The sequence below is a fragment of the Pseudophryne corroboree genome, chromosome 1, assembly GCF_028390025.1.
Source record: "Pseudophryne corroboree isolate aPseCor3 chromosome 1, aPseCor3.hap2, whole genome shotgun sequence".
Taxonomy (NCBI): Eukaryota; Metazoa; Chordata; class Amphibia; order Anura; family Myobatrachidae; genus Pseudophryne; species Pseudophryne corroboree.
Genome location: NC_086444.1, coordinates 1,012,375,612 through 1,012,400,442, shown reverse-complemented (window position 1 = coordinate 1,012,400,442; position 24,831 = coordinate 1,012,375,612). Strand labels below are relative to the sequence as shown.

Genomic DNA, 24,831 nt, shown 5'->3' with positions numbered 1-24,831 from the left:
ACTAGGTGTTTTTGGGATGTTCTATCAAGAGAAAATCGAACTCTTGTTTTGTAATCGCTCCGTTCTCCTGATATTTATTCAAATATTTCTGGAAATCCATCCTAATACGATTAGTGGGATCAGATTTATTTTTTTATAGGTATTACCATCTTCTAATTGATGTCGGATTTCTCCTGCATAGTATTCCTTACTCATGATAGTAACTCCTCCCCCCTTATCACAAGATTTAATTACTATATCATCAGTCTTAGCTAGATCTTTCATTGCTTGTTTCTTTTTGCTGGTCAGATTACTTCTTTTTGGTTGGTTTTGTTTTAGGTTCTTTAGATCTCCTTCCACCAGTTTATTGAAAACATTTATGTAGTTCCCTTTTACTTGCACTGGATAAAATGTGGATTTCTTGTTAAACGGTGTGGTAACTTCCTCTTTATCATTGTGTTCCTCTCTTTCCAATATTTAATTTTCTTAGATGTAAAAAAAAATTTAAGTGTTATTTTCCTTATGAATTTTTCCATATCCACAAATAATGTAAATGGATCAGTATTCAAAGTTGGCACAAATTTAGGTACTTTTTTTAATAATTTTTGTTCAGGTGCCGTAAGATTTTTGTCACTAATGTTAAAGATTTTACATTTCTTAGGAGAAATGGGATCACTCTTTTAGTGTCTTGCCTTTTTCTGTTTTTTTTCCCTCCCTTTGTACCTCTATATTTACGTTGAACTATCTTCTTCTTCTGGCAAGTCACCACCTTCCCAGGAATGGTTTCCATCCTTTTCCCAAAAAGGTTTTTGAATGTAGTAGTCACGATCTTTCAACTGTCCATATCTATATGACATCAAGTTGCTCCGTGGAATGAATTCATCCCTTTTGTTGAACCTATAATCATTTAAACTAGTTCTGGGAAATAGCTTAAAGATCTCTAGCTTTCAATTAGGAAGTAAAGAATATAGGATCAATAATTTTTTTACTTGCCATACAAGGAATGTAATTTATTTAACTGAATGCAAATGTGGACTGGCATATATAGGCTGTACGTCAAGAGCTTTAAAAACACGTATGGGAGAACATGCCAGAAATATCTCCAAAGGATTAGAAACACATAATTTATCTAATCATTTCAGACTTCAACATAAGTGTAAGGTGAAAGCAGTAAAACTTTTTTTGTGGATTCAACATAGGAGGATTAATTGGAAGAATAGAGACCAGGAAAGCATGTCAGCTAAAGCAGAATTGATGTGGATCCATAAACTAGGGACCATCGTTCCTGATGGACTTAATAAAGAATTTGAGGTTAAATGGTTTCTCTGACTAGTATTGCTGTTTCAGGGAAAGAAATTCTGCATCAAAAATGCTATAATGTTATTTGTAGATTTCCTTTTTTCCTTGTATATTTCAAAAGCCCCACTCCTTTCTATGTAACATAACATTTATTATACTTGCTGGAATTTTTATATGAAATATAGAACCTCGTTACCATAGAATATTCACATGCCTTTTCATAATGTATTACATTAATGATATAAGATTCTGCTCCCGTGTTCTAGCAAGAGAATGCTATGGATGTATTTGTATAAGTAAGGAATGTATTTGTATAAGTAAGGAATGTATAATGATGCTTTTTTTTACTGTAAATTGGTCGGATGCAAAGCGACGCCCCACTCTGAAGTAATGGAATGCATAACTCACTTCCTGTGAGCTACAAAATGGAGATTGTGGTGCAGGAGTTGATGATGCATTTCCGTGGATGATGCGCTTCCGGTAGGAAGATTCCTGACTGAGGAATCCCTATAGTAAGGCGCTCAATATATAACAAAAGTGCATCATATATCGGTGGAACGCAAACGTAACTTCCGGCCAGATGCAAATGGAATGCATGGCGTCCTAGCCGAGATATGAGATTTGATAAAATAAAAATAATGAATAAGTTATAACAAAATGGTCATCAAATAGAAACACAACGCTAGATAATGTTGAACATCTTGTTGGAAAACTATAAAAGAATAAGGAATGTTTATATATGATGACACACAGGAAGTAAATAGTCTTGATGGTGTAAAATGACTTAAATTTTAAGTTTTTAAATGTATTATGACGGTGTAATGTATTATCATGTGGTTTTTTTAAACTGAATATGTGAATTTTGAAAAAATGGAGTTAATTAGATTATTTGAGAGAATGGAAGGTCAGGAGTCCCTTCTGGGTCATTTTAGGTATAAATATGGATGCATGCAGGTAGGGACCATATTGCCCTGAGGAAGAGTTGATAATTTAAAATGTGTTGGCGGCGTTCTGGTACATCTATCTGCATCCATGAACTAAGAGGAACACACCATGTCCGGTTAATGGTGAATAGCTTGGAGGGAGGAAGGAAGGGTTCTGGAGCCTTCCATTAATTGCTCTTTCCACTGCTCCTTGCTGGGAGCTTGGCATGGTACGGTTCCATTTTTTCTTCAAATCTATGGTGGAGATTTTACTTGTCATATTGGATGGAAAATATCACTATGGTTTTATCTTTTGAAAAATAAATTGTGACCTTTTAAAGAAATATTACACTATATGCACTATTTTTTTCTTTTATATATATTCCGTTCCTATTCGTGTAAAGAGGAAATTAAAACTGAAGGAAGATGAGGACAGTTATTGAGAATATATTTAGACATTCATTTTATACCCTTCTTCATCTATATTGTGTATGGTAATTTTGTTCATGGTGGTAGCGCCCAAGATGCATTCAACCCTTATTGTAATTGCCTGTATATTGGTGGGTGGGTTCCACCAGAATACATCTGGGTGGCTCTTTTTCCACTAAGCGCCCTTGTCTTATCCATATATATTTCTATCATGCCATAATATGGATTACAACAGTAGTCAAATAGGGGTGTCCACTGTCCACTATGTACTAACCCTACCTCTGCACAACACAACTGATGGTCTCAAACACATACAGAAGGCAAGTAATTCCACAGATTGACTCTTGACAAGGCACATCTGTTAATTCAAAACCATTCCAGGAGACTACCTCATGTAGCTGATTAATAGAATGCCAATAGTGTGCAAAGCTGTCATCAAAGCAAAAGGGGGCTACTTTGAGGAATCTAAAATATAAAACATATTTTGATGTAACACTTTTTGTTTACAACATAATTCCATATGTGTTCTTTCATAGTTTTGCTGTCTTCAGTATTAATCTACAATGCAGAAAATAATTAAAATAAATAAAAACCATTGAGTGAGAAGGTGTGTCCAAACTTTTGACTGATACTGTATATATAAATAGATAGATACAATATATATATATATATATATATATATATAGACAGTATGCGACTGGCACTCAGAGACTGGTAAGAAGAGGCTGACACAGTTGCTTATGCCAACGTTTCAGGGCCTCCGCCCTTTTATCAATGATTTGATAAAAGGGCGGAGGCCCTGTAATGTTGGCATAAGCAACTGTGTCAGCCTCTTCTTACCAGTCTCTGAGTGCCAGTCGCATACTGTCTATATACCATTTTCAAATGACAGGGCACCAGAGCACTACACACAATTAATGAGGAGTGCCAAACCTCTACAATCTTATATATATATATATAGAGAGAGAGAGAGAGAGAGAGAGAGAGAGAGTAAGTGCCAGACAAACAATGGGACGTGAATCCGACTGAAAGAGATGTCCAGCTACTTACAGAAGAGCTGATTTTTTTGGTATTTTCACCAGGCATGTCAATGGCCCTATTCCTCCCATGGACAACAGGTGTCTCCCCGGGTGCCTGACTTAAACAAACCACCTCACCATCAGAATCCTCCTGGTCAATTTCCTCCCCAGCGCCAGCAACACCCATATCCTCCTCATCCTGGTGTACTTCAACACTGACATCTTCAATCTGACTATCAGGAACTGGACTGCGGGTGCTCCTTCCAGCACTTGCAGGGGGCGTGCAAATGGTGGAAGGTGCATGCTCTTCACGTCCAGTGTTGGGAAGGTCAGGCATCGCAAACGACACAATTGGACTCTCCTTGTGGATTTGTGATTTCGAAGAACGCACAGTTCTTTGCTGTGCTTTTGCCAGCTTGAGTCTTTTCATTTTTCTAGCGAGAGGCTGAGTGCTTCCATCCTCATGTGAAGCTGAACCACTAGCCATGAACATAGGCCAGGGCCTCAGCCGTTCCTTGCCACTCCGTGTGGTAAATGGCATATTGGCAAGTTTACGCTTCTCCTCTGACAATTTTATTTTAGATTTTTGAGTCCTTTTTTTACTGATATTTGGTGTTTTGGATTTTACATGCTCTGTACTATGACATTGGGCATCGGCCTTGGCAGACGACGTTGCTGGCATTTCATCGTCGCGGCCATGACTAGTGGCAGCAGCTTCAGCACGAGGTGGAAGTCGATCTTGATCTTTCCCTATTTTTGGAACCTCAACATTTTTGTTCTCCATATTTTAATAGGCACAACTAAAAGGCACCTCAGGTAAACAATGGAGATGGATGGATACTAGTATACTTTTGGATGGACGAGCGACTGCCGACACAGAGGTAGCTACAGCCGTGGACTACCGTACTGCGTCTGCTGCTAATATAGACTGGATGATAATGAGATATAAAATATATATATATCACTACTGCAGCTGGACAGGTATATATTATATAATGACGGACCTGCTGGACACTGTCAGCTCAGCACTGCAGACTCCTAAAGTAAGCTACTAGTAGTATCAAGAAGATAGAAAAAAACAAAAACACCACAGGTAGGTGGTATACAATTATGGATGGACGAGCGACTGCCGACACAGAGGTAGCTACAGCCGTGGACTACCGTACTGCGTCTGCTGCTAATATAGACTGGATGATAATGATATAAAAAATATATATATATCACTACTGGAGCCGGACAGGTATATATTATATAATGACGGACCTGCTGGACACTGTCAGCTCAGCACTCAGACTCCTAAAGTAAGCTACTAGTATCAAGAAGATAGAAAAAAAAAAAACACCACGGGTAGGTGGTATACAATTATGGATGGACGAGCGACTGCCGACACAGAGGTAGCTACAGCCGTGGACTACCGTACTGCGTCTGCTGCTAATATAGACTGGATGATAATGAGATATAAAATATATATATATCACTACTGCAGCCGGACAGGTATATATTATATAATGACGGACCTGCTGGACACTGTCAGCTCAGCACTGCAGACTCCTAAAGTAAGCTACTAGTATCAAGAAGATAGAAAAAAAAAAACACCACGGGTAGGTGGTATACAATTATGGATGGACGAGCAACTGCCGACGCAGAGGTAGCTACAGCCGTGGACTACCGTACTGCGTCTGCTGCTAATATAGACTGGATGATAATGATATAAAAAATATATATATATCACTACTGCAGCCGGACAGGTATATATTATATAATGACGGACCTGCTGGACACTGTCAGCTCAGCACTGCAGACTCCTAAAGTAAGCTACTAGTATCAAGAAGATAGAAAAAAAAAAACACCACGGGTAGGTGGTATACAATTATGGATGGACGAGCGACTGCCGACACAGAGGTAGCTACAGCCGTGGACTACCGTACTGCGTCTGCTGCAGTGCTAATATAGACTGGATGATAATGATATAAAAAATATATATATATCACTACTGCAGCCGGACAGGTATATATTATATAATGACGGACCTGCTGGACACTGTCAGCAGAATGCGTTTATAGAATAAAAACACCACACGACGAGTGTTTAACTTTTTCAGGCAGACAATCACAATATACTGGTGGTCAGTGGTCACTGGTCAGTCACACTGGCAGTGGCACTCTGGCAGCAAAAGTGTGCACTGTTAAAATATGTACTCCTGCTATAACTGCTCCCCAGTCTCCCCCACAATTAAGCTGTGTGAGCAGTGAGCACTCAGCACAGTCAGATATACAGTATTACATAGATGATGCAGCACACTGAGGCTGAGCACAGATATGGTATGTGACTGTGTCACACTGTGTATCGTTTTTTTTCAGGCAGAGAACGGATTAATTAAACTGGTGGTCACTGGTCACACTATCAGCAAGTAGTACTCCTAATATGCTCCCCAAAATTAGTAAATCAAGTGTCTCTACTACTCTCTAGTCTACTCTAAACGGAGAGGACGCCAGCCACGTCCTCTCCCTATCAATCTCAATGCACGTGTGAAAATGGCGGCGACGCGCGGCTCCTTATATAGAATCCGAGTCTCGCGATAGAATCCGAGCCTCGCGAGAATCCGACAACGGGATGATGACGTTCGGGCGCGCTCGGGTTAACCGAGCAAGGCGGGAGGATCCGAGCCTGCTCGGACCCGTGTAAAAAAAGCTGAAGTTCGGGGGGGTTCGCTCATCACTAGTACAAAGCAGATTGTTGCTGTGCAATGGATTTAATGAAGAATCCATTCGCAAAGCCGATCGCAAGGAGATTGACAGGAAGAAGGCGTTTATGGGTGTCAACTGACCGTTTTCTGGGAGTGTTTGGAAAAACACAGGCGTGTCCAAGCGTTTGCAGGGCAAGTGTCTGACGTCAATTCCGGGACCAGACAGGCTGAAGTAATCGCAAGGGCTGAGTAAGTTCAGACCTACTCAGAAACTGCACAAAATGTTTTTGCAGAGCTTGGCTGCACAGGCGTTCGCACACTTGCAAAGCTAAAATACACTCCCCTATAGGCGGCGACTATCTGATCGCAGCACTGCAAAAGTAGCTAGCGAGCGATCAACTCGGAATGACCCCCATTGCCCTTTACTAAATCATCTGGCCTGGTTTTTATATCTTAACTGGTCCTAATTAAGGAAAGGGTGTGGATCCTCCCTGAGCTGCAGGTGATTAACCCCTTCCTCAGAATTTGGGAGAGAGCCACTCTGACACAGTATATAAAATGCATTTATCTATTGCCCTGCCGTTTATCCCTCTTCTTGCAGGAATCAATTACAATGTTCAAGATTACAGTGACTGTTTTATCCAAATGCCCCTATCTCGAACTGTACATGCTGTATGTGCTTCTGTATTCACAATTATCAGTATGTGTTCTTTATTGTTATGGAAGTGGTACCACTAATATCACTGACCTCTCACTTTATGCTGTAAATAGCATTTTTTTGGAACTTAAGATTTAGCAGAAACTAATTCTGACTATGGGCAGGCTGTAGCATACATTGCATACTGTAGCAGTTGAGTGGACATGGGGAATAAGTTTGCGTTGTGGCAGCAGCAATTTTTACTTATGCCCTGATTACATGTCAGACAGATAATGAACTAGAGCCCCGCTTCTCTCGCAGTCAGGCGCAATGGTATGTCATGCCAGTGATCAATGTTTTCCAACTTCACATGCGTCTAAGGCGCTACAAAGTCTCACCACACATATGTCCCACAATGTGAGTGTATAGAGTCACAGTACTGATTGAAATGCATGGTCTTGGAAATGTATTGGGTGTTCTTGGGTGGTGATCGGGAGGTGTCTTACCGACACCATAATATGTACATTCATATGGGCATGTACTGTCATTGGAGTGTTCAAGGATGTGCACAAAGGAAGGGCTTCTACTAAAATTCAGCATGAAGTTGCAGCTGCACCGATAACAATAAACGCACATACATATGGCTGGCGCTGCATCCGACCTAGGGGGAAATTTACTAAAATGGGAGTTCTATTTATGATGGGATGTTGCCCATAGCAACCACCTAGTGTCAGCTAATTCCTAATGGATAAGGATATCCAGGGTTACGGGGCATAGTCACTCACTGTGGTTATTATAAAAAAAAGGGGTAAAACGTAACGGCAGTCATCAACTTCAGTCAAAATTTTATACAAAATAATCGTGCATAGGCGACCACAAATAGGTTGAACTCGATGGACAATTGTCTTTTTTCAACCTTAGATACTATGTTACTATGTATGTTACTTTCTATTCCGTGTAAGCTATACAAATTACTGAGGCAGAGAATGATGGCTCACATAGATCATGAGGAGGATGAACACTATAGGGTTTATTTGCCACTAGTTTGGCATACTGCTAGTTGTTTTGTCATACCATCACTTTCATGGCTATGGGGAAAGATGAGGGTAGCACTCAAAGGGGTTTATTTACTAAGATGCTGCAGCTTGCTAGTGTGTTAAAACCTAACATTTTAAATAGCAATTATTTTAATAGTAAAACATCCCATATTTTAACATTAAAAGGGTTGCCTTTTTAAAAGTTTGGGCGTAAACATGCCCACAAGCTGCTGATTCTTATTAAATTGCAATGTGTAATTACATATATATATATATATATATATATATTATCTGGTCAAAAGATGACCATTACATATATGTCAAAGAATAAAAGATATCAAATGTCTGTCCTCATTTATCAAATGTTTCCCTGTAGAATGTAAAACAAGGTACACACTGTCAGATTTTATTTGGTCAGCCCGGCAATCGGACGATTTTTCGAGATGTTGCAGGCACTAATATCTGAGCTACACACTAAAAGATTTCTTTTTTAAAGTTACCAATCTTCGGCCACATCACACTGCATTTACATATGTCCGCCCACTTGGAGGATAACATACTGTAGTGACAGACAAACAAAGGAAATATGAGCACACACACTGGTCGATATCGGGAGATTGTGGCTGAGATTTTTGGTTTGGGAAAAATCAATCGTTCGCGTGTGTGGGCAAGAGTTTTAAGAAATATCACTGAAACACCAAAACGATCACTCGTACACAAGTGTAATAACTTTGGTCGTTCTTCCGATTATTGGCAAATTGGTCCAATAATTGTATAGTGTGTACCTAGTTTGAGAGCAGGGTCCCCTAACCTCTATGCCTGTCTGTTATTACCCAATCTTTCCTTATTAGTGTTGTGTTCCTAATTGTAAAGGGCAACGGAATATGCCGGTGCTATATATGTAAATGTTAAGAACTTAATAACAAATAAGGTAATTTATGATCAGACTGTTAATTTGCATAGTAACATAGTTGCTGAGGTCGAGAAAAGATCATTTGCCCATCGAGTTCAACCTGTTAGTGATCTCCTACACTGTAATATTATTTTAGACTAATTTTAACTAGAGATGTGCACCGGACATTTTTCGGGTTTTGTGTTTTGGTTTTGGATTCGGTTCCGCGGCCGTGTTTTGGATTCGGACACGTTTTGGCAAAACCTCCCTGAAATTTTTTTGTCCGATTCGGGTGTGTTTTGGATTCGGGTGTTGTTTTTTTCAAAAACCCCTCAAAAACAGCTTAAATCATAGAACTTGGGGGTAATTTTGATCCTATAGTATTATTAACCTCAATAACCACAATTTCCACTCATTTCCAGCCTATTCTGAACACCTCACACCTCACAATACTATTTTTAGTCCTAAAATTTGTACCGAGGTCGCTGGATGACTAAGCAAAGCGACCCAAGAGGGCGGCACAAACACCTGGCCCATCTAGGAGTGGCACTGCAGTGTCAGACAGGTTGGTACTTAAAAAAATTGGCCGCAAAACAGCACATGATGCAAAGAAAAGAGAAAAAGAGGTGCACTGTGGTCGCTGGACGGCTAACTAGGTAGTGGGGCACACACTGCTCTCTGCACTGGAACATTTTTTTGACACTGCTCAAAGTGGTGTGCGGGGAGGCCAGGGGATAACTCATCGCTGGTCTGTGCAGAAGAGGGCTCCTTAGCCCCAGAGCCAGTGTAGACCCCTGGACAAAGCAGGTAGGGGCCCCTCCAGCGGCAGCTTTGATATCCTGCGGGCGGTAGGGGATGTCCTATCTTCCGCTTAGCATGTTGGACCTGGAACAGTAATTTCTGCTAATTACTCCTTTACTGCACAGAGATGGGGCGGGTGGGAGAACTCTAACCTGTAGAAGGGGGCATTGGGCTGAATGAAGGGGCCAAAGTACATGACTTCCAGGGTGGTAGGGGGTGTTTATTATGCTGGGGAGTGGGCTCAATATTCACCATTTTCCGGAAGGAGGGTAGCTTGCTTGACTGCAGATATCTCCAGTTCATAGAAATCGATTTCTTAGCTTTCAATGGAATAAAAATATTGAGAGTACCACCTTTCAGGAAGTACTGGGGACTTGGGGATCAAAGTTCAGTATCCAGAGCAATCCCCCAACAAAAATATAAAACTGCATACCAGGTGTGTGGAGCTGAAGCAGGGACCATCTGCTGGAAGGCTGATATCTCTGGTTCTGGCCATAATAGAGACAAGCTGCTAGTGTCCACCAAAAAGGGAGACGCCCAGCTTTTGTCTAAGTCAGACAGAACCCAAGATATTTAGCTTGGAAGAGCAATTAACAGACTCAAATGGGGACCACTGCTTTGAAGCTGGATATCTCTGGTTCCCCATGACTGATTTCCAAAAATCTGGTACCCCTGGAAAAAAGGGAACCTCAGCTATCAGCCGTGGGCTCTTATACTCCTGGGGCTCTTGGGAAACTGGCCATTGAGTCCATATGAGAAGAAGGCCCTGCTTAGCCCTCAGGGGACCTGGTGCTATGCACCTGCTGCACCAATGGTTGTTCCGACTCTGGTCCATACAGCTTTATGCTGAGGGATTCTCCTCCCCTTTGTTGTGGATGAGCAATGCCTTGCTGATAATTACAGCGTGTATGTGGCCATGTTAAGGAATATGTTGCCTGTGGTCTGTGTAGTGCAGTGTTTCCCAACCTCAGTCCTCAAGGCACACTAACAGTCCAGGTTTTAGTGATATCCATGCTTGAGCACAGATGAATTACTCAGAATAAATGTTGTACTAATAAAGTCACCTGTTCTCAAGTATGACTATCCTTAAAACCAGCACTGTTAGTGTGCCTTGAGGACCGTGTTTTGGGATCCCCTGGTGCAGTGTGTTCAGTGAACAGTTCATGCCATGGGTCACCAGCCTTTGCAATAAATCTGGCTGTAGCTTTAGAACTAAAGTTAGCAAAACTCACTGTCCATGGCCACTGAAATTCTGGTTCATTACAAATTGGATAGCAGGGGCGGCATCACTATAAATTCATACTAATGATTTTATTTATGTTTTTAGACTTCAGATATAATGCTTAGGTACTGAACAACTTTATCTTGTCATTGTGTTCCTCCAGTTTGGTTGCCACCAAAGAAACCGACAGTGCCCGTTCTCGTAGTCCCCCAATGTCACCATCTGATTTTCTGGACAAACTTATGGGAAGAACGTCTGGTTATGATGCAAGAATAAGACCTAACTTCAAAGGTAATGTGGTCTCTCTTTTCTCTATTTACAGTAGTGTAGCTATCTGTCACATTGCTTTGCTGACAGGTGAGACTTTTAAAATGTGCTTACAGTATGTGACAAGGTTTATCTGTGTTACATAATTCTGCAGCGCAGATAGTACATCCAGGCCACAGCATTCTGAATCTTTACAGATCTAGTTATTGGCTATTGAACATAACCCCATTCTGATAGATAACTGCATTTCTACATTGTCAGGGCAGCCCCAATGATCAGGAATATTAGCTCTCTGTTCATAATGCTAGATTGCCAAAACACTTTCTCATACAGTGAGATTCCCCTGTGTGGTGTGCTGATTCCTTTGATACATCAGGGGCCATTCTGATATTCCCTCCCCAACACTATAGCTATTAACTATCAATCAGATAACCTAGATCTCATGGCTGCTTATGAATGAACTACCATATAACATTAGCAGTGGTAGGGCCCAATGTAATAGCCTGTGTTTTGCAGTCAAAATTTTGGCTGCTATATGTAAAGAGGCAATTAAATTTAATACAAAACCAGCCCGGTTTTGGCTTAAAACCAATTGGCACTTTAAATCTAGTGACTATGTAGCTGCAAATCGCAGGATATTACATATGAGCTTTGGTGTGCACGGGAAACTGATCATATCTGCCCATTACTATACAGGGTTTCCAAAATAAAATGTACAAATTTAGTATGAAAAAATAAAGAGAATGTTATCACAAAAGGAATAAAACTATTTCCTAACAATCTCCCAAGCTTGAAAAAACTGCTTTAGCCACTGTGTGACATTGACATATTTTCTGATTGTTGTTACTAATGGAAACATGTATGATTGTCATACAGAATGGAGATAAACCCAACATAGCCAAAATGCTTCCTGTACACATGGATATAGTACATGCTTGCCAACTCTGCCAGAATCAGGTCCTCTCCGCTGCGTTATTTGGTTCCTTTATATTGCTGAGTGGTACAATTGCAGCAAGAAGTGTGTGTGTGTGTGTGTGTGTGTGTGTGTGTGTGTGTGTGTGAGGGGTCATAATAGCACAATTCCCTCACTACGAAAGCAAAGGTAAAACAATGACATGTGGACCTTTAGCACTCACTCTGGAATCTATAGCAGAGACAGCACTCTACAAAATAAATATATTTGGTATCCCTATAATAATTTACTCATTACCACTATAAGCATAATAGTAACTACAAATAGAATCACAGAAAATGGATTCAGTTAGGCCATTTTCTGATAGGCAATTTTCTGTGTAATACAATAAAAAATGTATTTTGTTCTCTACCAAAGGACCTCTGAGTCATGAAAATAATAATATTAAATTCACTGGTGTGTAATAAAAAAAAAAAAAAAAAATGAATACTCTATCTGTGTAACTGACATATTACTAAAATGTGAAAATTGGTCTGGTCATTCAGGAAGGAAAACTATCTTGTCATGTCTCAACAGTCACAATCCCGATGATTGGGATGCTGATAGCAGCATCCTGATGGTCAAAATTCCAATGACTCCCAGTAAATATTTTAACCCTACCACTATTCCTAACCCTAACTCACCCCTCCCACAGCCTAACCCTGACTGTCCCCTCCCACAGCCTACCTGAAACCATCCTCTCCAGCAACCTAAACCTAACTTCAGGGCTGTCTTTTCAATTGGGCTCCATGGGAAGTTGCCCAAGGGCCCCAGGAGTAAAAGGAAAATAGGCTGATAGCTGAGGGTCCTCTTTTTCCAGAGGTACCAGATTTTGAAAGTTGGCTTTGATGAACTGGAGATATATCACTTCAAAGCAGTGTCCCCCATCCGAGCCTGTTAATTGCTCTTCCCAGCCAGATATCTTGGGTTCTGTCTGACTTAGTGCTTTTCTGAGAGTATGCACCAAAAGCTGGGACTCCCCCATTTCGGTGGGCACTGACAGCTTATCTCTACTATGCTCAGAACCAGAGATATCAGCCTTCCAGCAGCTGGTTCCTGCTCCACCTCCACATGCCTGCTATGCAGTTTTAAACTTTCATTGGTGGATTGCTCTGGCTCCTGAGCTCTGATTCCTATGTCCCCAGTACCTCCTGGAAGGTGGGCTCTCTACTTTTTTTTTCTCTTTATCCCATTGAAAGCTAAGAAATTAATTTCCAGGAACTGGAGATATCTGCAGTCAAGCAAACTGCCCTCGAACCGGAAAATGAATATGAAGCCCACTCCATTATCCAACCATCCCCAGCATATTTACCACCCCCTACTACCCTGGAAGTCATGTACAGGGGCCCATTCATTCAGCCCAATGCCCCCTTCTACAGTTTAGTGTTCTCCCTACTGCCCCATCTCCCACCATCTGTGCAGTAAAGGAGTAATTAGCAGAAATTACTGCTCCAGGTCCTACATGCTGAGCAGAAGATAGGACACCCCATACCGCCCGCAGGACATCAAAGCTGCCGCTGATAGCACCCCCACACCTACTGCTAGAGGATGGGTAAGGGCCCCAGAGCATTGCTACGCTCAGGGGCCTATATTGCTATTAAGATGGCCCAGCCTAACCTTCCCCCACCTCCACATCCTAACCCTAACCTCCACCATCCCACAGCCTAATCCTATCTTCCTCCACCCCTGCAGCCTAAGCTGGGAGATACCCAAGGGGATTACTGGACATTGCCAAAGAGACATGGAAGGGGCAATCAAGTCCATATCAAACTGTTATTGGGCATGTGTCTCAGATGTGGGAGAGGATTGCTGTAGCGGTGCAAATAATGAGAGAGAACTTGAAATGGGCTCAACATGCACAACAGCGAATGTACAATCGCAATGACCAGTTACGCACCTTTGTGCCTAGGGAAAGAGTGCTTGTTTTGAATCCCACAGTAGAAAGTACATTTTTGGCTAAGTGACAAGGACCCTTTGAAATCCTAGAAAAAGGATAATTATTGTTTTTATTACTATTGCCTTTTTGTCTACCTTATGACAGTAGACTACTCCATCAGGTGAGAACCTAGTACTACTGTTGGCTTATGTTGTTTGTTTAACTTTTTAAAATAAATACAGTATTATGCTATTGCCCTTTTTACCGTTATTTGAGAAACTGGACCCCATAATATACAATGTAATTTTGACCATACCAGGGCCCTCATTCCGAGTTGTTCGCTCGGTAATTTTCTTCGCATCGCAGCGATTTTCCGCTATTTGCGCATGCGCAATGTTCGCACTGCGACTGCGCCAAGTAAATTTGCTAAGAAGTTTGGTATTTTACTCACGGCATTACGAGGTTTTTTCTTCGTTCTGGTGATCGTTGTGTGATTGACAGGAAGTGGGTGTTTCTGGGCGGAAACTGGCCGTTTAATAGGAGTGTGTGAAAAAACGCTGCCGTTTCTGGGAAAAACGCGGGAGTGGCTGGAGAAACGGGGTAGTGTCTGGGCGAACGCTGGGTGTGTTTGTGACGTCAAACCAGGAACGAAACTGACTGAACTGATCGCAGTGGCCGAGCTACTCAGAAACTGCTTAGAAATTTCTATTCGCAATTTTGAGAATCTTTCATTCGCAATTTTGCTAAGCTAAGATTCACTCCCAGTAGGCGGCGGCTTAGCGTGTGCAATGCTGCTAAAAGCAGCTTGCGAGCGAACAACTCGGAATGAGGGCCCATATGCGATGTCTGTATGCTAAACCTCCATGTGGTGCAAGATGTGCTTCATGTGGATCTATCCACACAGGGTATATCATACTACTACAGATGTGTGAATTGATCCCATATATACCTTGGATCCTTACCTCCTTCAGTGTAACCTTCGTAGTGTGCCTTATACGTTCATTGATGGGATGAAAATTACATGATCTGCCAGTTATGTTGGGACACTATCCCTAGCATATATACCCAGCATCCACCCATTTTGTGTCATCTCTTATAGGCGTGACCTATTTCTCCCGGGCCAATCCTACATAGTGCACCTAATTCAGCTGCCTCACCTGGTACCCCTTGTGAATGGAATATATAACCAATGGAAGTTATAACCCTAAATGTCTGCACCACTCCCGCATTATGTTTATCGTGCTCTCTAGGTTTTCTGTTTACTTCTGTATTACTGTACTGATCTTTGTACTATTTGCTTTGTTTTTGATGCATGGAAATCACCTTGAGACCTGCACTATATAAATAAAATAATTATTATCATTATTAATTGTATTATTATAAACTAACATACAGTATATACAGATGTATATATATATATATATATATATATATATATACTGTACATACACAAAGTTAAATAAGACAACTGTGTATGTTACTTGGGGAAATATGATGTGCCTGTGGCCCGGATGAAAGTCCCATGACAAAATAACGTTGCCATTGTTGCTGCTGGTAATATACTCTGTAATCTCTGAACATCACATTATTGCAGCACTCGCCTCTTTTATTGCTTGGCCCTCATGCATATTAAATAGTTCAGCAATGGAATCCACTTTCCTCAATTGCTTAAAATAGGGCAAGCAGCAGATTAAGCTTTTATGACATTCTTTATAATAATGCTTGGTAAATTATGGGCACTAGGCAATTGTGCCATTTTTATACAGCAAAACAATGTATTGATGCTACAGTAAAAATCTGGTAGTTTTTTCAAAATGACCAATATTAGCCTTAATGTAAATACAATAAATAAAAAGAAATCTATAAGGATTATATTGAATTAAAAGGGTGCAATCCTGTTGTGTGGCATGGTCTCTTCTCCTGGGACAGGTGCCCTGAGCTATTAAAGGCTTATGATCAACCTGTAGCAGCCTCGAGTCAGCGGCAGAGTTTACCTCTGCCTGCATCTCTATGTATGGTGAAAATGGAAAACTCTATAGATGACGTTCTCTCTGCATTCCATGCTAAAATATACATTATAGTACATACATTACAACAGAGGAAAAGCTAATGTAACATAATTATTAATAATATAATTCTGTATTGTGCATTATATGTTATTAGGAGTCTTCATGGTATTTCATAACCTCATAATATCATAACATAATCTAAGCAGTAAACAATACATTATCACATATAGTACTAAAATTTTATGTTAATATTTTTTTGTCAGTAAGTGCATGTGTGAGCTGGCTTATAGGCACCTGTATGTGCACTGGGACTGGCAGACGGGACGTGGGCACCCAGTACAGGTTACAGGTTTGTTTGTTTTTGTTTTTTTAAATTAATAATAGATCAAATGTAAACAAAATATTTAAAAAAAGGGCAAAGTGGTATAATAGATATAGTAAGCTCCATTGGGACAGTGACTGGTGTGAATGATTAAACCTTCTCTGTAATGCACTTTGCATTGTGCTGTAGGTGCTATATAAATTATGTTCAGAAATGTTAATTACAAACAGTATAGAAAAGGTAGGAAGACTAAGAATCCTGATATGTTATCTGTTGTTTTTATTCCGCAATATATAATCTTTCAGTCCTTATCAGCATAGGATCCTACCTTAGTGGAAGAGGAGGGCTGTCGCTGGCAATGCTACAGGGTCTCTGCTGCCTTGTTGTCCCAGCTCCTCTACTATGTACAGTTCCCAGATGCCGGGACTTGTTGCTTGTGCAGTAACGTTAATGGTAATGCGCATGCACAAAACCATGGCATCTATGGACTGCATCAGCTGCAGTCCATAGAAGCTGCCTAGGGCTGACGAGGCAGGGAGCTGGCTTCCTACAGGAAGTTGCCAATAGGCTGGCTTGCCTTAATTATCGGCAACACTCCCCATTGCCACCTCCATACACCTGCAGCTTGTAAAACAGGCTTTGATGAACAAGGCACTGAGACTAGAGCTGCAGCACCATTGCGACACATGCGCACTGCATCTCTATCACATGCACAGTCTCAAATTCATCAGTCAGTAGCAACCGAATAAGGACTGCATCCGGGGCTGAATCAGGCCCACAGTGAGTGTAGCTTTATATCAGAAAATAGTAACATTAGACTGCACACACAGCACTACTTCATCATTTGTTATATAGTAAGGTTTAGCTAGTCACTGAATGCAACTTACACACTATGTAAAATAGAGTTAACTGGTCTCTATGGTGAAGTATGTTGAGAAACTGCACCTTGGAACACAGCATTTATCCACTGTGATTCTGCTAAGCAGAGCAGCAAGTGACAGCGGGCCTCCCAACTATGCACCCCCCCCCCCCTCCCCTCCTTGCAGGACAATGCGGGACAGTGCCCAAAGAGCGGGACTGTCCCGCAAAAATCAGGACAGTTGGGAAGTATGTTCTGATCAATTCATTATAGATAAGTGGGCAAGTGACCCAGGTATAACAACTAATTCATAGTTTCTTGTGGATGCCTTATGTGATTATATTTATTGTTATTTCATATTTTGTGACTATATAAATACATTCAAATACTGGATCATGACTTTAGGTTTATTTGTAACTAGTTTTCTTTTTTCTTTTTTTATTCTCAGGACCTCCAGTGAATGTGACTTGTAACATATTTGTAAATAGCTTTGGGTCAATTGCAGAAACCACCATGGTATGTATTAATAAATACTAAATATTAATAAATAACTGCTAATTTACATGAGTAATAAATTCTGTACCTGATTCAGAGCTTCAATAAAGGTTTTTGAGGGGGGTTATTTTACAAACACAAAATTATACGGGGAATCGGCCAGCCCACCTTGGGACATCACCTGCCAATATTTTACGCTGTTCAGGGAGACAGAATGGAGGTATGTTTTAAAGTATTATATTAATGCATCTGCTTTAACACATGCATGCAAAAACTAGATTTTTTTCTGTATGAGATATTGCAGGGAAAGAGAATATTTTGATTGATTAAGAGTGTGGTACAGTATAGTAAAGTGATGTTTTTACTGCTAATGATGTCCAAAGGCTAGAGATCAGTAACAGATATTGCAAAGCGTCTACAGCACCAGCATGAAAATGTGGAAAGGTGGCATGCAATTATTAGTGCTGTATGGTACATTAGGCTGTGTTAATCCTACCATTAGGCTAACTCAGTGATATCCTAGGATGCCAAAGTGTAGGGGAGCAAACGTGTAGCTTGGCGCTATGGTGCGCAGAGCAAGGGAATGTTTCGGCCCCCCTCCCCTGTACTAAATTGGGGGCATGTTACATTTGAAAAGAAAAAATATTGAAAAATCCGAAATTGGTGACAGGACCGGTTATAGACCTTGTGGATTTCAGGGTGAAATTTTATTTTGTGTGCCCGTCATGTTTAAAACAGGGACAGTGCGCGCCAAAGCAGCGCAACAAAAATATAGCGAAGGATATGCCACAGTAGAGCCACTTATACATGTTACTCTGCGGCTTCTAATGCAGAGATAGGTGGTTCAACAGCAGCTAGGACAGACAGTGGTGCTACAGCATCAATGTAGAGGAAGGTGCTGTAGCAACTGGGACAGAGAGGGGTGCTACAACAGCCGGGGCAGAGAGAGTGCTGCAGCAGCCGAGTCAGAAAGAGATGCTGCAGCAGCCGGGGCAGAGAGAGGTGCTGCAGCACCTGGGGCAGAAAGAGGTGCTGCAGCAGCTGGGACTGAGAGAGATGCTGAGCAGCAGCCAGGGCAGAGAGGGGTGTAGCAAGACAGAAGAAACCTGCTGTACAGCTACAAGCAGACAGTGAGACATATAAAGAGGCCGGGAGAGCTCCGGCAGGTGCTGGCTGTCATTGTTTCCTGTTGTCTCCTCTAAACTGCCCTGCTACCTACCTAGTCTCAAAGTCCGAGTCAGTATGTACCCCTCTGCTTCTCCTCCTCCTTCTCTGTGGCTGCCTGTACAGCGGCCCGGGCAGGCGGGGGTGAGCAGGTGGCGGTGCACTCTCTAACTTTTCCAGTGCCCGGAGCTCGCGCTCCTCCGGGGTCACCCTCGCTACACCCGTGAGGGTAGTCTAAAACACAATGTCACTCATTCAGTGTATTTTTTGTCACAGCGGCACCCCTACACTGTGCACTGGCCACTGACACGGAGGATCAGCAGCTGGCAGCGCTTACAATTTCTATTCTCCTGTATTTATCCAGTACCAGTAAATGACATTCTGTACATGAAGAATAAGGAGTGTTCATTTCTAATCATAGTTGTGCTAATAATACGGAAATATGCTGAAATGCCCTCTATCCCAGAAGCAACTTCTAGTTTAATTACTACAAAACACGCATTTTACTCTTTTCTTGAAAGAATAGGCAAATATTATGCATGTGATTTCTGTGCAACTGCAGCATGCATGTTTGTAGAAAGTTTCCATTTACTTCACTTTTGGCTATTGTGTTCCACAAGGCATTCAGCCCAAAACATATTCAGTTTTACTATAATCCCCAAGGGGCTATAATCTACTGCAACAGAATTATACACTACATGCAGTGCCTGGACAAGTTCAGAAGGTTGTGATAGGAATAACTTTTCTATTTGCTTCTATGTTGTGTTGAATGAGTGTATCTAACTACTATTTTATGATCAAAATCACCCATATGGCCTTACCCTGCCTCACCCTATTAGTGCATGCTGTCTAACAACCCCCACGGGGACCCCTAGTGTATTAATGACTGACTCTAGCATGGTCACATGGCCTATATACAGTGTTTCAGCTGACAGCCTAAGGAACAGGCAGTTGCTCTTGGAAATATACATGAGGGCAGGTTTAAGAAAAAAATATTTTGTCATATTATGCTTGTTCTTAATGAATGGACTGGTCAAATGAAGTCTAAAAATATTTGTTTTCTGGGTTCCAAATTTAGCTGCTTATGTGATTGGATTAATAATTGTACTTGCATTGCTGCTACAAATACATACCTCCCAACATCTTCGGCAGCTGAGGAGGTACAATAACACACGCCAAAGGCATGCGCCCAAAATTGTGGGTGCGGCCTTGTGGTAAGGGGCAAGCCACTCCCCCGTTTTTATCACTATGGGGGCATGGACAGTGCTCAGTGAGCTGCTGGCCACGCACCCTGTCCCTCTCTGTCGCGGAATAGACACTGTGCGCATGTGAACAGCATCTATTCACCGCTGCTTTGCTCAGAGCAGAGAGTGACAGGGGGATCTCCCAACTGCCCCTTCCCCCCATCACTGTGGGACACTGCGACCCGCAGGTGGGACAGACCGTGAAAACCGAGACTCTCCCGACAAAATCGGGACAGTTGGGAGGTATGCAAATAGATGCACGAGAACCTGCTAATTCATGTAGTTGTTGGTTTCATATTACTATGTAACTGTAACTAACAGCCCTCACACAGGAACAACCCGTTGCTGCATCTACTCATAGAATATGTTAGAACTCCTTATATATTGGTATTGGTATTGGTTATGTGAGACACATATATGGATGTAACATCATCACTGCATTCAGTAGAGTTCTGTATGTTTACCTAAGCACAACGGGGGTAATTCTGAGTTGATCGCAGCAGGAACTTTGTTAGCAGTTGGGTAAAACCATGTGCACTGCAGGGGGGGCAGATATAACATGTGCAGAGAGAGTTAGATTTGGGTGGGTTATTTTGTTTCTGTGCAGGGTAAATACTGGCTGCTTTATTTTTACACTGCAATTTAGATTTCAGTTTGAATACACCCCACCCAAATCTAACTCTCTCTGCACGTTATATCTGCCCCCCTGCAGTGCACATGGGCCCTCATTCCGAGTTGATCGGTCGCAAGGCGAATTTAGCAGAGTTACACACGCTAAGCCGCCGCCTACTGGGAGTGAATCTTAGCTTCTTAAAATTGCGACCGATGTATTCGCAATATTGCGATTACTAACTACTTAGCAGTTTCAGAGTAGCTTCAGACTTACTCTGCCTGTGCGATCATTTCAGTGCTTGTCGTTCCTGGTTGACGTCACAAACACACCCAGCGTTCGCCCAGGCACTCCCACCGTTTCTCCGGCCACTCCTGCGTTTTTTCCGGAAACGGTAGCGTTTTCAGCCACACGCCCCTGAAACGCCGTGTTTCCGCCCAGTAACACCCATTTCCTGTCAATCACATTACGATCGCCGGAGCGATGAAAAAGCCGTGAGTAAAAATACTTTCATCATAGTAAAGTTACTTGGCGCAGTCGCAGTGCGAACATTGCGCATGCGTACTAAGCGGATTTTCACTGCGATGCGATGAAAAATACCGAGCGAACAACTCGGAATGAGGGCCATGGTTTTGCCCAATTGCTAACAAAGTTCCTGCTGCGATCAACTCAGAATTACCCCAACATGTGTACAATCTGCTGTAACACTCTAACATACCAATGTATATTTTAAATTGCTTAAGTTTATAGGTTGGGCATGTTTTGAGTAGTCTACATGGTGGTGGAGCTACTTTATTATTATTACTTAATACAGTGTCAAGTTTGCTAATGATTAATGAAAAATAATTTATTACAGTATTTTTCATTTATAAAATATATTTTACACTTTAGCTGCCATTTCAACTATAAAGTGTACATTATTATATCCTGCCCAGGTTTGTTAAGATTTGAGGTAACACATGCAAATCTTAGTATAAAAATGTGTTTATTTTCACTAAATCAGGGAACAGTCAAATACAGTAGGAACAGCTGTTGCTTTGAGCAGAAAGAAAAGTATGACAGTAGTCATTAGATTAGGAATGAATTATAAACGAGCCTATATTAACAGTCTAGGGGTTATAGTTGGGCAAAACCATGTGCACTGCAGGGGAGGCAGATATAACATGTGCAGAGAGAGTTAGATTTGGGTGGGTTATTTTGTTTCTGTGCAGGGTAAATACTGGCTGCTTTATTTTTACACTGCAATTTAGATTTCAGATTGAACACACCCCACCCAAATCTATCTCTCTCTGCACATGTTATATCTGCCCCCCCTGCAGTGCACATGGTTTTGCCCAACTGCAAACAAAGTTCCTGCTGCGATCAACTCAGAATTACCCCCATAGTCCATTAAGTGGTGCACCCAGAGTCAGTAGAGATAAACGTTTCGCCCACTGCACTGGTACCCCGGAAGTGATGAAGCCTGTGCAGCCGGCAAAAGTGTCTTCCTTTCTGGCTGCTCTCAACGGCTGAAGCTCACGTAAGGTTTCCCACTCCCTAGGTCCCGGCCTATTGGATCATCTCTAGCGGAAACGCTATTCATGGTAACCTCCATATAATTACCCTATTCCGAGGAATTTGTGAATTTATGTGCAACATAGATCTATGTACCAGTGAGTGAATAATGACTGTCACCTTGCTACTCTGTAACTTGTACAGCTGAGATTTATACCACTTTTACACTCGCACTCCCGGGTCACTCCCGGGATGCTTCCCGGGATGCATCCCGGGATGCATTCCCGGGACTGACCCCTTTCACACTGCATTAAGACCTGGGATCGACCCGGGACAGCCCCATTTACACTGATCCCGGGATATCCCTGCAAATGCATTAGTATGTCATTAGAAATGGCCTTGGGCTCAGAAAAGATGACATCAGCTTTTCTGTGCCCAAGAAAGCTCCAATCCAAGTCCTTTTAACAGTCCCGGGATAGTGAATCCCGGGACGGACCCTTTTACACTACACAGCTTCCGGGGACGGTCCCGGGTTCAACCCTGCTTTTGACCTGGGATGAAATCCCGGGATGCTCGTCCCGGGAAATTGTCCATGTACCCATTTACACTGAGAAGAATCCCGGGATGATGCGCGTTCACGTGCAATATCCCGGGATTTTCCTGCGAGTGTAAAAGGGGTATTATTAATTGTTGCAGACATTACACTTTCTTATCACTCACAAGTCGCTACTGTTTGCAAATTGAATGCACCACAATTATTGTATTGGTTATTATACTGGTACCTTGCAACTTTGCACCTTGTGCAGCTGAGATTTAATTGTAGTAGGTATTACATTCTCTTATTGCTCACAACTCGATACTATCTGCTATTTTACTGCACCACAATTACTGTATTGTTTATTGTGCTCATTTTATAGTTTACCAACTGTAAACTTGAACATCCTTATTTTCTAACTGGGACTGTCATAGAAACAGCCCCTGAGATACTATAACAGGCCAAGAGGTTCTGCTCGCATTTTGATCAATTAACTCAGGTTAAACATACAATATGCGTAGGAATTGATTCTTATTGTTATGTATAAAAATTGTCATCTGACAAGCACCTGCATGGTGATTATATTATGATCTGGTAATTTAATTCCCTATTGGTCTAAGTTATCAGCATAATCGTATGGTACCCAATGATATCACACAGGATGATCACAATTATGTACATGGACCAAAGGGAAACTGTTTCTTACAAATTGTTTTTAGTAATGCTTGTTTCAGCCTGTTTGGATACACAAATGTTAGATATTAATCACTAAAGGTTATGTTTTAAATTCTTGTTATATGGAATTCATTTTATTGACTTAAAGGGGGAGATTCAATTCTTTTCACCCCATTTTTACACCCATTCTGTTTCTGCCCTCAGGGGCGTGGTATCATTATTTCAGCTTGCTACCCCCGGAGTAGCGAGGCACCCAACCCTTTACACAGCTAAACCTGATCACTATGGGCGAAATATGCGCAATAGCGGAGATCATTTTAGAAGGAAATTGGGCGTGATATGTCATTTGAATCTCACCCAATGAGTGCACCCAAAGAAAGTCTTCCCTTCTCTCCCTTTGTAGTACAGCATTTGCTTCACCTGGTCATTTCTGTGTTGTGGGTACCAAATGTTGGGGGTAATTCCAAGTTGATCGCAGCAGGAAATATTTTAGCAGTTGGGCAAAACCATGTGCACTGCAGGGGAGGCAGATATAACATGTGCAGAGAGAGATAGATTTGGGTGTGGTGAGTTCAATCTGCAATCTAAATTGCAGTGTAAAAATAAAGCAGCCAGTATTTACCCTGCACAGAAATAAAATAACCCACCCAAATCTAACTCTCTCTGCAAATGTTATATCTGCCACACCTGCAGTGCACATGGGAGGTCATTCCGAGTTGTTCGCTCGCAAGGCGATTTTAGCAGAGTTGCTCACGCTAAGCCGCCGCCTACAGGGAGTGAATCTTAGCATCTTAAAATTGCGAACGATGTATTCGCAATATTGCGATTACACACCTCGTAGCAGTTTCTGAGTAGCTTCAGACTTACTCGGCATCTGCGATCAGTTCAGTGCTTGTCGTTCCTGGTTTGACGTCACAAACACTCCCAGCGTTCGCCCAGACACTCCTCCGTTTCTCCGACCACTCCTGCGTTTTTTCCGGAAACGGTAGCGTTTTTTCCCACACGCCCATAAAACGGCCTGTTTCCGCCCAGTAACACCCATTTCCTGTCAATCACATTACGATCGCCAGAACGATGAAAAAGCCGTGAGTAAAATTACTAAGTGTATAGCAAATTTACTTGGCGCAGTCGCAGTGCGGACATTGCGCATGCGCATTAAGCGGAAAATCGCTGCGATGCGAAGATTTTTACCGAGCGAACAACTCGGAATGAGGGCCATGGTTTTCCCCCAACTGCTAACAAATTTGCTGCTGGGATCAACTCTGAATTACCCCCATTGAATGGGAAATTTTGTTTCAAGGAAAAAATACTACTAGAAATGGGAACTATTAAAAACGCTGCTCAAAAATTAAACTCATAAATATATTCCCATGGGCTGCAAATAAAGGACTAATAATTCAAAGCC

The 24,831-nt window shown here is 41.8% G+C and overlaps 1 protein-coding gene across 1 annotated transcript in view; it reads left to right on the top strand.

Moving 5' to 3' along the window:
* Positions 1 to 24,831, top strand: part of GLRA3 (glycine receptor alpha 3) — a 334,324-nt gene that overhangs the window by 87,133 nt on the left and 222,360 nt on the right. Inside the window, exons 2-3 of the mRNA XM_063920651.1 lie at positions 11,088 to 11,215; positions 17,658 to 17,725. Of these exons, the coding sequence (XP_063776721.1) occupies positions 11,088 to 11,215; positions 17,658 to 17,725 (196 nt within the window). The remainder of the gene's footprint in view (positions 1 to 11,087; positions 11,216 to 17,657; positions 17,726 to 24,831) is intronic.